Raw genomic sequence first — 15358 nt, 5'->3', positions numbered from 1 at the left:
AGGGAGAACAGGCCAAATCAACAGGCTCACCTGTGTCCTCCTCTCCTCCTTCTCATCATCTGTTCCATTATTCCATCCTGTTCTGCCCTCCCTCATTCCCTCCATCCCTCTCTGTCGGCTGACATCCAACATGCTCCATCGCTCACTCCTACATACCTCTTCCCTCTCACCTTGTTCAGGGTGATCACGGCCTCTTGGTTTGTTCCGCTGATGTTGAAGGTGTCCCCCGTCTCTCCTTCCAGGACGGTATATTCCAGCTTGGCATTGTCGCCTAGGTCAGCGTCTGTTGCTGAGATACGGCCCACCTCCGCCCCCAGAACAGCCAGCTCTGACACAGAGAAGGACCACATACCTGGAGAGAGGGAGGAGGCAGGAAGGAAGGAAGGAAGGAAGTAAGGAAGGAAGGAAGGAAGGAAGGAAGGAAGGAAGGAAGGAAGGAAGGAAGGAAGGAAGGAAGGAAGGAAGGAAGGAAGGAAGGAAGGAAGGAAGGAAGGAAGGAAGGAAGGAAGGAAGGAAAGAAGGAAGGAAGGAAGGAAGGAAGGAAAAAGAGAGATTTAGACAAGGGATTTGATGTACTGTGCAACAGGGAGGAGGGGCTGAGGGAGAAAAAGGGTGATAGAGAGTGAAATGAGGGCGTGGTAGGAGACAGCGACATCACAGGCGCTGAAGGTTACACAGCACTTATTCATCTTGTTTATGTTGTTTGTGTTTGGTGAGGCGAGATAGAGAGGACTCATCAAATGTCAATGACTGTGTCTGTCTCCTGCTGTTATTTCTTCTCCGCTAACAAGCTTGACTATTCATCAAGGACAGATAATAAGCCTGTGGTTCCTCTCCACTCAGTCATGTTTAAACATGCAGGGGCATTTACCTTTTAGTGCTCTTCACATTAAATCACCACATTAAAATACCCTTTTGTTGGAGCTACAGTTTATATTACCGTGAAATACACCGATCCCATGACTCACTCTCTGTCTGGAAAAGAGCAGTACAGGAGCTAACTCAGTCACAACTCGGCATTGCTCACACACAGTCCATTCCTTAAACTTCACTTCAGTCGTTTACTGCAAGTGACATGTTCGAGGGAGGTGGGGAGAAAGAAAGAAATATATTTTTTGCCTTACACGCACAAAATGTACGTGCCCATTCAGCAGAGCAGCTATGTACAGTACAACTAGTTATTGGTGGAAAAATCAGATAAACACCGGGGCTCAGACAGAATAACATTGTAAGCGGCGCTTTGTAAAGTAAAAATGATAGCCAGCACTTCAGCCAGACAACATCACGACTACGTCAAACACACAGGGAGTAAGATAAAGGATTTATCCACCCACATCAGAATAAGACAAATGGTAGATAGGGACGTTATGAAAAGATAAACAATGTGCTCGACTTTATGTGGGTAAGACCAAACGTGGACTTAAGACAAGGATATGTGAGCATACAGTTGAAGTCGGAAGTTTACATACACCTTAGCGAAATACATTTCAACTCAGTTTTTCACAATTCCTGACATTTAATTCTAATAAAAATTCCCTGTTTTAGGTCAGTTAGGATCACCAATTTATTTTAAGAATGTGAAATGTCAGAATAATAGTAGAGAGAATGATTTATTTCAGCTTTTATTTCTTTCATCACATTCCCAATGGGTCAGAAGTTTACATACACTCAATTAGTATTTGATAGCATTGCCTTTAAATAGTTTAACTTTGGTCAAACATTTCGGGTAGCCTTCCACAAGCTTCCCACAATAAGTTGGGTGAATTCCTCCTGACAGAGCTGGTGTAACTGAGTCAGTTTTGTAGACATCCTTGCTCGCACACACTTTATCAGTTCTGCCCACACATTTTCTATATGATTGGGGTCAGGTCTTTGTGATGGCCACTCCAATACCTTGACTTTGTTGTCCTTAAGCCATTTTGCCACAACTTTGGAAGTATGCTTGGGGTCATTGTCCATTTGGAAGACCCATTTGCGACCAAGCTATAACTTCCTTACTGATGATGTCTTGAGATGTTGCTTCAATATATCCACATCATTTTCCTACCTCATAATGCTATCTATTTTGTGAAGTGCACCAGTCCCTGGTCATTATGGCCAAACAGTTCTATTTTTGTTTCATCAGACCAGAGGAAATTTCTCCAAAAAGTACGATCTTTGTCCCCATGTGCAGTTGCAAACCGTAGTCTGGCTTTTTTATGGAGGTTTTGGAGCAGTGGCTTCTTCCTTGCTGAGTGGCCTTTCAGGTTATGTTGATATAGGACTCGTTTTACTGTGGATATAGATACTTTTGTACCTGTTTCCTCCAGTATCCTCACAGGGTCCTTTGCTGTTGTTCTGGGATTGATTTGCACTTTTCGCACACCAAAGTACGTTCATCTCTAGGAGACAGAACGCATCTCCTTCCTGAGCGGTATGAAGGCTGCGTGGTCTCATGGTGTTTATACTTGCGTACTATTGTTTGTACAGTTTAACATGGTACCTTAAGGCATTTGGAAATTGGTCTACAATTTTCTTTCTGAGGTCTTGGCTGATTTCTTTTGATTTTCCCATGATGTCACGCAAAGAGGCACTGAGTTTGAAGGTAGGCCTTGAAATACATCCACAGGTACACCTCAAATTGACTCAAATTATATCAATTAGCCTATCAGAAGCTTCTAAATTTTTCCAAGCTGTTTAAAGGCACAGTTAACTTAGTGTATGTACACTTCTGACCCACTGGAATTGTGATGCAGTGAATTATAAGTTAAATAATCTGTCTGTAAAAAATTGTTGGGTAAAATTACTTGTGTCATGCACAAAGTAGATGTCCTAACTGACTTGTCAAATCTATAGTTTGTTAACAAGAAATTTCTGGAGTGGTTGAACAACAAGTTTTAATGACTCCAACCTAAGTGTATGTAAACTTCCGACTTCAACTGTAAGTGCTCCATTTGCAACCATGATGAAAAATCCCTGTTGCCAGGCATTTCAATAGCCATAATCATAAACTAAGTGCCTTGCGTTATATGAGCATTGAATTGGGGAAGGCGCCATGTACGGGAGAGATAGAAATAAATGACTTCTCCAAAGAGAAGCATATTGGATAGACTGCTTGAGCACTCTTACCACAGCAGGCCTCAATGAGGAATGCTCTTATTTTTTATTTTTTTTGGTGGTAGGTTATAAATATGTAGGCTAAACATTTAGGCAATGACCTCATAATGTGTCTGTATTGTGTGTTTATAGCTCCAGTATATTGTTATTTTTATATATTGTTAGTTTCCCCCACAGCTCCCCCAAATCAAATCAAATCCAATTTATTTATATAGCCCTTCGCACATCAGCTGATATCTCAAAGTGCTGTACAGAAACCCAGCCTAAAACCCCAAACAAGCAAGCAATGCAGGTGTTGAAGCACATTGGCTAGGAAAAACTCCCTAGAAAAGCTAGGAAGAAACCTAGAGAGGAACCAGGCTATGAGGGGTGGCCAGTCCGCTTCTGGCTGTGCCGGGTGGAGATTATAACAGAACATGGCCAAGAAGTTCAAATGTTCATAAATGATCAGCATGGTCAAATAATAGGTCTGGCACAGGTAAGCACGTCCGGTGAACAGGTCAGGATTCCATAGCCGCAGGCAGAACAGTTGAAACTGGAGCAGCAGCACGGCCAGGTGGACTGGGGACAGCAAGGAGTCATCATGCCAGGTAGTCCTGAGGCATGGTCCTAGGGCTCAGGTCCTCCGAGAGAGAGAAAGAAAGAAAGAATTAGAGAGAGCATACTTAAATTCACACAGGACACCGGATAAAACAGGAGAAGTACTCCAGATATAACAAACTGACCCTAGCCCCCCGACATATAAACTACTGCAGCATAAATACTGGAGGCTGAGACAGGAGGGGTCAGGAGACCCTGTGGCTCAATCCGATGATACTCCCGGACAGGGCCAAACAGGAAGGATATAACCCCACCCACTGTGCCAAACCACAGCCCCCACACCACTAGAGGGATATCTTCAACCACCAACCACCATCCTGAGACAAGGCCGAGTATAGCCCACAAAGATCTCCGCCACGACCCAACCCAGACAGGAAGATCACGTCAGTGACTCAACCCACTCAAGTGACGCACCCCTCCCAGGGACGGTATGAAAGAGCCCCAGTAAGCCAGTGACTCAGCCAGCCCCTGTAATAGGGTTAGAGGCAGAGAATCCCAGTGGAAAGAGGGGAACTGGACAGGCAGAGACAGCAAGGGCGGCTCGTTGCTCCAGAGCCTTTGCGTTCACCTTCCCACTCCTAGGCCAGACTACACTCAATCATATGACCCACTGAAGAGACGAGTCTTCAGTAAAGACTTAAAGGTTGTGACCGAGTTTGCCTCTCTCACATGGGTAAGCAGACCATTCCATAAAAATGGAGCTCTGTAGGAGAAAGCCCTGCCTCCAGCTGTTTGCTTAGAAATTCTAGGGACAATTAGGAGGCCTGCGTCTTGTGACCATAGCGTACGTGTAGGTATGTACGGCAGGACCAAATCAGAGAGATAGGTAGGAGCAAGCCCATGTAATGCTTTGTAGGTTAGCAGTAAAATCTTGAAATCAGCCCTTGCCTTGACAGGAAGCCAGTGTAGGGAGGCTAACACTGGAGTAATATAATACATTTTTTTGGTTCTAGTCAGGATTCTAGCAGCCGTATTTAGCACTAACTGAAGTTTATTTAGTGCTTTATCTGGGTAGCCGGAAAGGAGAGCATTGCAGTAGTCTAACCTAGAAGTAACAAAAGCATGGATACATTTTTCTGCATCATTTTTGGACAGAATGTTTCTGATTTTTGCAATGTTACGTAGATGGAAAAAAGCTGTCCTTGAAACAGTCTTGATATGTTTGTCAAAAGAGAGATCAGGGTCCAGAGTAACGTAGAGGTCCTTCACAGGTTTATTTGAGACGACTGTACAACCATTAAGATTAATTGTCAGATTCAACAGAAGATCTCTTTGTTTCTTGGGACCTAGAACAAGCATCTCTGTTTTGTCCCTCTGCTGGGATCTCTTGATTGGGCCAATACTGACTGAGAAGTCATAATTATGCCTTTTAACCTGTGTGGTATTGTTGTCGTAACATTGATTGCCATTGCCTTTGCATGCTGAAGAAGGGCTCATACGCAAAGCGTTCGAGCGGCAATAAAAATATGAAAATGTAAGTTTATTCAACAGAGTGCTGTCCTGTTTATGTTCTTTAGATAAGGACGTTATCCCTCTCAACAAAACACAGGAAAAAGGTTCAATCCAATCGATACAAAGGATGATTTATGGGAGAATATGATGTTAGCCATCACTTTAAAGATTAGGCGAAAGCAAAAAAAATATTTATGTTCTACTTCAAACATGAGGACAATGGGGGGGCAGTACAACATCCAAGAGCATCAGCTGGGGCCCTTGGTGGTCCTTCAGGGGACTGTAGTGGCCCTTGAGAGAAAACTACTCTCTCGGGTCCTTCACCTGCTCTTTGATCATATGGTCCATGCAATGACCACCTTCCTCATGCACTCTAGCAGCTGTCTTTGCTTAACAACTGATTTAAGAACAGCTTGTCCTATCCCAATCCTATCATGTTTCTGTTGAAGGAATTTTGTCAATGTTGACTAAATAATGTATACATTAGCCATAGAGTTAGAACTTACAGAGTTATAAGTTGTCTGTTAAGGAATGTGTTGGTACATAGGCAAAGAGGAAGGGTCAACAGACAACTCGTGACCACAGTGAAACTAACAACAGGAAATATGGCTGGTCCCCAACCAGGGTGGGGAGAAACCGTTGGGTGTGGAGTAGATTGTGTAACATATGGTAGCAGACGATAAGCAATGTATGTGTTGGAATGGAATTGAAAAACAGCTTTGTCATGGTCCAGGAGGAGGACAGACATTTCCGTAAGACATGACGCAATGTGGGATATATAAACTGAGGTACTTTGTGATTATGTTCAGTACTCTTGAGAATAAACGCAACAAATTGATTTTGAGACTGGTCTCTGTCCATTTTATGCAAAGAAGTATCTTACACATTCTTAGAAATGGACGGAGTGTTTTAATTGAATTGGTTAATGAACATATAGGAATTAAATTCCTTTAAAAGTTTCCTCATCATGTTGGTCAGGAAAAACTTCTGTCCCTTCTGTGTGTGGGTGTGGTGTCCTATGGGGTTGGCTGGGCACTATGTCAGCAAAAAGATACAGGCTATGAATAATAAATACCTATTCGTTGTATTGTAATAGAGAAAGAACAAACCATGTATATAATGTACAATTCATCTTCTAAGGCAGTGAAACATGAAACTCAGCATGCTTATGCCCACAAGACTCTGGGCCAAGGCATGGGCCTGCCTACTGAAGTGGACATGTGCCAGTGAATCAACATTACATATCAGCTTATGTGCCATGACTATGAATCAACCGTCTGGGACACTGGGCACCAGAATGAAAAACACTCAGACCAGCCCACAAAAAAATCCTGTCATTACTAATGACACCCCAAAATAGATCCATTCTACAGATGAGAAAATCTCTCTCTCCCATTAACATACAAAACTTGAACAGTAGTCTGTATGTTGATATACTACTTGAAGGCAATCATACATCTCAGAAAAGCTATGTTACACACACACACACCCACACACACACACACACACACACACACACACACACACACACACACACACACACACACACACACACACACACACACACACACACACACACACACACACACACACACACACACACACACAGCTGTAGAAGTGCTTGAGTGAATGGGGGGAGGTGTGGTGGCAATGGTAAAGTAGTCATTATCAGCTTTCCTCTCACCATGTATAGTGAAACTGGCAACAGAAATCATTCATCATATTCACTGGACCAGGCGAGAGGGACACAGAGTGGAAATAATAGCTCCAAATTATACAAGGACAGGATGCCAACGCAACAATAATTACACATCACTTGAAACAGGAAAATCAAGCCCTCTTAAGGACAGGAAGGAACAGAACATGTGATCTCCCCTGGTCACTATTTTCCTGGCTCTGGCCATTATGGTGTGATGTGGTGAAACAGCATGGGGACCAAAGGAGGTTGGTGGCACCTTAATTGGGGAGAACAGGCTCGTGGTAATGACTGGAGCGGAATTAGTGGAATGGTATCAAATACATCAAACACATGAGTTTCAGGTGTTTGATGCCATTCCATTTTCTTCGTTCCGGCCGTTATTATGAGCCGCTCTCACCTCAGCAGCCTCCGGGGATGGGGACACAGGCTCAATGTTCTATGCCTCTCTGATAAAGCTCTCCCCACCAGGCCCTGGTAATTGTGCTCAGGAAAGAGAATCGAAGTCCTTCACTGTGCTCTGCTCAAACCCACTTCTAACAGACACCTTCTGCTCCTCACCATCATCCCCCTCACCTCACAGGAGAACATTTCACTGTTCCATGGTTCACTTACGGACACCGTGATTGGTTATGGTTCCCGGGTAAAGCGTGGTGATTGGTGGAAACGAGCCACAGTTGATTGGGAGAATCAGGGAGTGAAGTGACAGCCAGTGGGAGTTAATTAGGGGCGGCTGTAGTTTAATACAGGTTTATTCCTGTAAATAAGACCTCAAGAGTGACATCACACTGAGACAGGAGGACGAGGAGGATGGAGGGAAGAGGATGAGGAATGGGAGTGAAAGAAAGATAAGGAGAGAGGAGATGACTAGTAGTAAAATCGAGAGTGGAAAGGGGTCATGGGTTGTGAATTCCATGAAATGAAAAGGAAAAGAGAGAAGAGAGGACAGGACAGCAGGAAGTAGTGACTCACTGCAGGGCTGGATACACTAATAATAAAAAGAGAGAAGAGAGAAGAGGACAGCAGGGAGTAGTGACTCACTGCAGGGCTGGATACACTAATAATAAAAAGAGAGAAGAGGACAGCAGGGAGTAGTGACTCACTGCAGGGCTGGATACACTAATAATAAAAAGAGAGAAGAGAGAAGAGGACAGCAGGAAGTAGTGACTCACTGCAGGGCTGGATACACTAATAATAAAAAGAGAGAAGAGGACAGCAGGGAGTAGTGACTCACTGCAGGGCTGGATACACTAATAATAAAAAGAGAGAAGAGGACAGCAGGGAGTAGTGACTCACTGCAGGGCTGGATACACTAATAATAAAAAGAGAGAAGAGAGAAGAGGACAGCAGGGAGTAGTGACTCACTGCAGGGCTGGATACACTAATAATAAAAAGAGAGAAGAGAGAAGAGGACAGAAGGGAGTAGTGACTCACTGTAGGGCTGGATACACTAATAATAAAAAGAGAGAAGAGGACAGCAGGGAGTAGTGACTCACTGCAGGGCTGGATACACTAATAATAAAAAGAGAGAAGAGAGAAGAGGACAGCAGGGAGTAGTGACTCACTGCAGGGCTGGATACACTAATAATAAAAAGAGAGAAGAGGACAGCAGGGAGTAGTGACTCACTGCAGGGCTGGATACACTAATAATAAAAAGAGAGAAGAGAGAAGAGGACAGCAGGGAGTAGTGACTCACTGTAGGGCTGGATACACTAATAATAAAAAGAGAGAAGAGGACAGCAGGGAGTAGTGACTCACTGCAGGGCTGGATACACTAATAATAAAAAGAGAGAAGAGGACAGCAGGGAGTAGTGACTCACTGCAGGGCTGGATACACTAATAATAAAAAGAGAGAAGAGAGAAGAGGACAGCAGGGAGTAGTGACTCACTGCAGGGCTGGATACACTAATAATAAAAAGAGAGAAGAGAGAAGAGGACAGCAGGGAGTAGTGACTCACTGCAGGGCTGGATACACTAATAATAAAAAGAGAGAAGAGGACAGCAGGGAGTAGTGACTCACTGCAGGGCTGGATACACTAATAATAAAAAGAGAGAAGAGAGAAGAGGACAGCAGGGAGTAGTGACTCACTGCAGGGCTGGATACACTAATAATAAAAAGAGAGAAGAGGACAGCAGGGAGTAGTGACTCACTGCAGGGCTGGATACACTAATAATAAAAAGAGAGAAGAGAGAAGAGGACAGCAGGGAGTAGTGACTCACTGCAGGGCTGGATACACTAATAATAAAAAGAGAGAAGAGGACAGCAGGGAGTAGTGACTCACTGCAGGGCTGGATACACTAATAATAAAAAGAGAGAAGAGGACAGCAGGGAGTAGTGACTCACTGCAGGGCTGGATACACTAATAATAAAAAGAGAGAAGAGGACAGCAGGGAGTAGTGACTGCAGGGCTGGCTACGGTAGTAATAACTCTTGGAGAGAAGAGGTCCGAGAGACAGGGGGAGAAAAAGAGGAGTAAAACCCATCTTATCTGAGGAGGAGGCTTTCTGTTTCTTCTGAAGGGTGGCATGCGTTGAGTTAGGAGAGTCATTAAAAAAGTGTCTAGCTGGCTGAAGCACATGCACTGGTTGAAAATAGCCTGAATAAAATCTGCATCCATTTAGTTATTCCATCACACAAGCACTTATAGTGGATGAGGCTTAAGGGAAGAGGACAGTGAGACAGAGAAGGGGTGGGTGAGCGCGAGAAGAGATTTAGGCATAAACATTAGTAGCCTACGAGAGAGAGAGAGAGAGAGAGAGAGAGAGAGAGAGAGAGAGAGAGAGAGAGAGAGAGAGAGACTAGGCTATCTGACAGACTAACTGGACATCACAGCACCACCCTAACACTGGAGGACCAGACAACAAAGGATTCAAATAGAGTGCCTGCAGGATGAATGAGTCCTCCACTACATTACTGCCACACTTAGAGAGACAGGGTTAATATTACATACTGTATCTACCTCATGAATGGATGGACCTCTACATGAAGGGATGGACCTCTACATGAATGGATGGACCTCTACATGAATGGATGGATCTCTACATGAATGGATGGACCTCTACATGAATGGATGGACCTCTACATGAATGGATGGACCTCTACATGAATGGATGGACCTCTACATGAATGGATGGATCTCTACATGAAGGGATGGACCTCTACATGAATGGATGGACCTCTACATGAATGGATGGACCTCTACATGAATGGATGGATCTCTACATGAATGGATGGACCTCTACATGAATGGATGGACCTCTACATGAATGGATGGACCTCTACATGAAGGGATGGACCTCTACATGAATGGATGGACCTCTACATGAATGGATGGATCTCTACATGAATGGATGGACCTCTACATGAACGGATGGACCTCTACATGAATGGATGGACCTCTACATGAATGGATGGTTTCCAGATTTTCCGGATTGACTGACCTTCATGTCTTAAAGTAATGATGGACTGTCATTTCTCATTGCTTATTTGAGCTGTTCTTGCCATAATATGGACTTGGTCTTTTACCAAATAGGGCTGTCTTCTGTATACCACCCCTACCTTGTCACAACACAACTGATTGTCTCAAATGCATTATGAAGGAAAGAAATTCCACAAATTAACTTTTAACAAGGCACAACTGCTATTTGAAATCAAATCAAATTTTATTGGTCACATACACATGGTTAGCAGATGTTACTGCGAGTGTAGCAGGCGGTGATACAGCCCAACAGGATGCTCTCAATTGTGCACTTGTAAAAGTTAGTGAGTGTTTTCGAAGACAAGCCACATTTTTTCAGCCTCCTGAGGTTGAAGAGGCGCTGTTACGCCTTCTTTACCACACTGTCTGTGTGCGTGGACCATTTCAGTTTGTCAGTGATATGTACAAAAAGGAACTTAAAACTTTCCACCTCCACTACTCTCCCGTCGATGTGGATAGGGGGGTGCTCCCTTTGCTGTTTCCTGAAGTCCACGATCATCTAATTTGTTTTGCTGACATTGAGTGAGAGGTTATTTTCCTGACACCACACTCCGAGGGCCCTTACCTCCTCCTTGTAGGCTGTCTTGTCGTTGTTGGTAATCAAGCCTACCACTGTAGTGTCGTCTGCAAACTTGATGATTGAGTTGGAGGCGTGAAATTCACGCAGTCATGGGTGAACAGGGAGTACAGTAGAGGGCTGAGAACACCTTTGTGCACCTTTGTGGGGCCCCAGTGTTGAGGATCAGCAGAGTGGAGATGTTGTTTCCTACCTTCACCACCTGGGGGCAGCCCTTCAGGAAGTCCAGGACTTAGTTGCACAGGGCGGAGTTGAGACCCAGGGTCTCAAGCTTAATGATGAGTTTGGAGGGTACTATGGTGTTGAATGCTGAGCTGTAGTCAATGAACAGTACTCCTCTTGTTCAGATGGGATATTGCAGTGTGCAGTGTGATGGCGATTGCATCGTCTGTGGACCTATTGGGGTGGTAAGCAAATTGGAGTGAGTCTAGGGTATCAGGTAGGGTGGAGGTGATATGATGCTTGACTAGTCTCTCAAAGCACTTCATGATGACAGAAGTGAGTGCTGCGCGTTGATAGTCATTTAGTTCAGTTACCTTAGCTTTCTTGGGAAAAGGAACAATGGTGGCCATCTTGAATCATGTGGGGATAGCAGACTGGGACTGGGTTTGATTGAATATGTCCATATTCAATCAGCCAGCTGGTCTGCGCATGCTTTGACAACACGTCTAGGGATGCCGTCTGGGGCGGCAGCCTTGCGAGGGTTAACACGTTTAAATGTTTTACTCATGTCGGCCATGGAGAAGGAGAGCCCACAGTCTTTGGTAGCTTGCCGTGTCGGTGGCACTGTATTGTCCTCGAAGCGCACAAAGAAGTTTTTAATTTGCCTGGGAGCAATAGGTTGATGTCCGCGACGGGGCTGGTTTTCTTTTTGTAATCTGTGATTGTCTGTAGATCCTACCACATATGTCTCGTGTTTGATCTGTTGAATTGAGACTCCACTTTGTATCTATACTGACGCTTTGCTTGTTTGATTGCCTAATGTAGGGAATAACTACACTGTTTGTATTCTGCCATGTTTCCAGTCGCCTTGCCATGATTAAATGCGATGGTACGTGCTTTCAGTTTAGCGCGAATGCTTCCATCAATCCACAGTTTCTGGTTAGGGAAGGTTTTAGTAGTCACAGTGGGTACAACATCTCCTATACACTTCCTTATAAACTCACTTACCGTGTCAGCGTGTACGTCAATCTTACTGTCTGAGGCTACCCGGAACATATACCAGTCCACGTGATCGAAGCAATCTTGAAGCGTGGAATCCGTTTGGTCAGACCAGCGTTGGATAGACCTAAGCACGGGTGTTTCCTGTTTTAGTTTCTGCCTAAAGGAGGGGAGCAACAAGATGGAGTCATGGTCATATTTGCCAAAAGGAGGGCGGGGGAGGGTCTTGTATGCATCGCAGAAGTTAGAGTAGCAGTGGTCGAGTGTGTTACTCGCTCGTGTACTGCAGTCGATATGCTGAGAGAATTTAGGTATCCTTGTTCTCAGATTAGCTTTGTTAAAATCCCCAGCTGCTGTAAATGCAGCATCAGGATATATCGTTTCCAGTTTGCATAAAGTCCCATGAAGTTCCTAGATGGCCGTCTTGGTATCCGCTTGCGGGGGGATATACACGGCTGTGACGATAACCAAGGAGAGTTCTCTTGGGAGATGATATGGTCAGCATTTGATTGTGAGGAATTCTAGGTCTGGTGAACAAAAGGACTTGAGTGCTTGTATGTTGTTACAATTACACCATGTGTCGTTAATCATGAAACATACACCCCCGCCCTTCTTCTTACCAGAGAGATGTTTGTTCCTGTTGGCGTGATGCATTGAAAATCCCGTTGGATTAACGGACTCCGGCAGCAAGTCCCCAGTTAGCCATGTCTCTGTCAAACAGAGTATGTTACAATCCCGGAAATCTCTTTGGAAAGCAACTCTTGCCTAATTTCATAGACTTTGTTAACTAGGGACTGGACATTTGCGAATAATATACTCGGAAGCGGTGGGTGGTGTGCACGCATCCGGAGCCTCACAAGAAGACAGCTCTCCTCCTCCGATGGCGTTGTTTTGGGTCGGCCTCTGGAATTAGTTAAAATGATCTGGGAGGTGCAGACAAAGGATCCACTTTGGGAAAGTTGTATTCCTGGTCGTAGTACTGGTTGCGCTGGTAAGTTGACGGCTCTCTGATATCCAATAGTTCTTCCCTGCTGTGTGTAATAACACTTAAGGTTTTCTGGGCTAACAATGTAAGAAATAATACATAAAAAAACAAAATACTGCACAATTTCCTAAGGACCTGAAGCAAAGCTGGGGCAGCAGATAGCCGAGTGGTTAGGAAGTTGGACTTGTAACTGAAAGGTTGCAAGATCAAATCCCAGAGCTGACAAGGTAAAAATGCCCCTGAACAAGACAGTCATTGAAAATAAGAATTTGTTCTTAACTGACTTGCCTAGATAAATAAAGGTTAAAAAGTCTCTATCAGTGCCATATTTTTGTTTCCAGCTGACTACCTCGTGAAGCTGGTTGAGAGAATGCCAAGAGTGGCTACTTTGAAGAATATAAAATATATTTTGATTCGTTTAACACTTTTTTGGTTACTACATGATTCCATATGTGTTATTTCATAGTTTTGATGTCTTCACTATTACTCTACAATGTAGAAAATAGTAAAAATAAAGAAAAACCCTGGAATGAGTAGGTGTGTCCAAACTTTTGACTGGTACTGTACTGTATGTTCACACACAATGAAAGTTTAATCAAATTCAAGTTTTCCGAACAGTAATTGCGCGAACAGGGTTGACATGTTCAGAAATGTGATTTTTCTGTGTGTTATATATATTTCCACACTATGAGGTTGAAATATTGTAAAAAATGTTTTTAAAAATATGATAATTCCATTTTAGTGTAAACGGTGTTTGAGAAGACCGCCTGAAATAGCTGCTTTGGTGGGATGGAGTTTTGGCCTGCCTGGTTACATCACCAGGTGGTCAATTAGTTAATATAAGAAAGAGAGTTCCAAACCTGTCTGCCAATAAATGCTAGTTTTCAGTTTTCCCCTCCCCGCTCAGACCACTCCCAGACAGTCCGAGCAAAATTCTTGCTTGGGAAATTGCTCTTGCTAAGACGCTTGTTGTTGTTGACTATTTTTGTTGAAAACAATCATGGTAAGGTACCTAAATATTACCCAGAAATGTTCTGATATTGAGATAAAAAGGGCTGCATTGGGCCTTTAAGCTCTTAAATTTGACCACCTCAGTCAAAGATGATTAAACAATTATGAATAGGCCAAAAAAAGAGAGATTACTTACTTAATTTTCCACCATGCTGATCAGAAGACCCAAATTATGTGACCTGCTGTGAATGATTTAACTTAATGGAATGGTCCATTACTCTACAGGAGGCACTTGTTTGCATAACAGGGTTGGCCATAAAATGAGGGACAGACGTAAATGCATCACCGACTAATCACATGAATATAATAATAATATTCAGAAATAACTTTGTCAAAACCGTAAAATAGCTAGGTTTTTACAATGATGGTGAAACTTTGAGAAATTGTTGGATTAAGTGGGTTGAAATCTTCCTAGAAGTGACACAGGGTTGAGGGACATGTCAAAATGCTGTATTTTGGCACTTTAGCAAGCCATTATTCAAATAAAGAAATATGATTTATTTAATTCTCCAAACTAACAGTCTAAACCGTTGGGGGGCCTTTACTACTATAGCCCGTAAAAACACAATGAATAACACATTCATAAATGTGACCGACCACATTGATTTGGTCTTATGTAGCAAAATTTGAAATGGTATCTTTTACATTGGATAAAAGCAGAGACACAGAGCTACAAAATGATACAATATATCATACACTGCATTTGAGGAACAATGGGGAAGTATTTCTGCGTTGAAAGTGGATAAACTTGTAACCTCACTTTTGAAAAAATGGCCTTTGAATGTTTTGGTACCTACTGGAGAGCTCTTCTCTGTCTACACCCATTCAGAATTGTTCACATGCTCTTAAGCTTTAGCCCCCACTCAAACTCTGACAATTTTACTCGCCCTAGCGGAGCTGGTTAGGTTGTTTTCATGTTATCCAGAGCATTGGTGACTGTGCTGCTGGCAACAATTGAATTATGCTTTTTTGCCGACATTGGCCATATTCAACCGCTGTTGAGTGTTAGTAAATTAGTTATTCTGCGCTCTGGCATACTCAGACGAGAGTGCTCTGAAATCCAACGCACCCGAAATGGTTACTTGCATAGTGGAGACATGTAGCTAACTCGCTAGCTAAACAATGAACCATAATCCCAACTCATGACGTTACTACCCTGCATTGAACCAACCAGGTTCAATGTTAGCTAGTATTAGGCTATAAGTAGCCAAGCAAATGGCTCTGAGATACAAATAATAAGATCATACATGTAATGTTAGCTAGCGAGCTAGTCAGCTAATGTTAGCTAGCTAACAGTACAC

General features: G+C 43.4%; 1 protein-coding gene across 1 annotated transcript in view; it reads right to left on the bottom strand.

Annotated features, from left to right (window-relative positions):
• The window catches only part of LOC110530987 (uncharacterized), a 201203-nt gene that overhangs the window by 35684 nt on the left and 150161 nt on the right, over positions 1 to 15358 (bottom strand). Inside the window, exon 6 of the mRNA XM_036986260.2 lies at positions 171 to 352. Coding sequence (XP_036842155.2) covers positions 171 to 352 — 182 coding nt within the window. The remainder of the gene's footprint in view (positions 1 to 170; positions 353 to 15358) is intronic.

This window comes from Oncorhynchus mykiss, chromosome 8 (assembly GCF_057628025.1).
Source record: "Oncorhynchus mykiss isolate SJ-2025 chromosome 8, ASM5762802v1, whole genome shotgun sequence".
Classification (NCBI taxonomy): domain Eukaryota; kingdom Metazoa; phylum Chordata; class Actinopteri; order Salmoniformes; family Salmonidae; genus Oncorhynchus; species Oncorhynchus mykiss.
The sequence above is the reverse complement of the archived record's forward strand: the minus strand, read 5'-3'. Positions and strand labels throughout refer to the sequence as shown.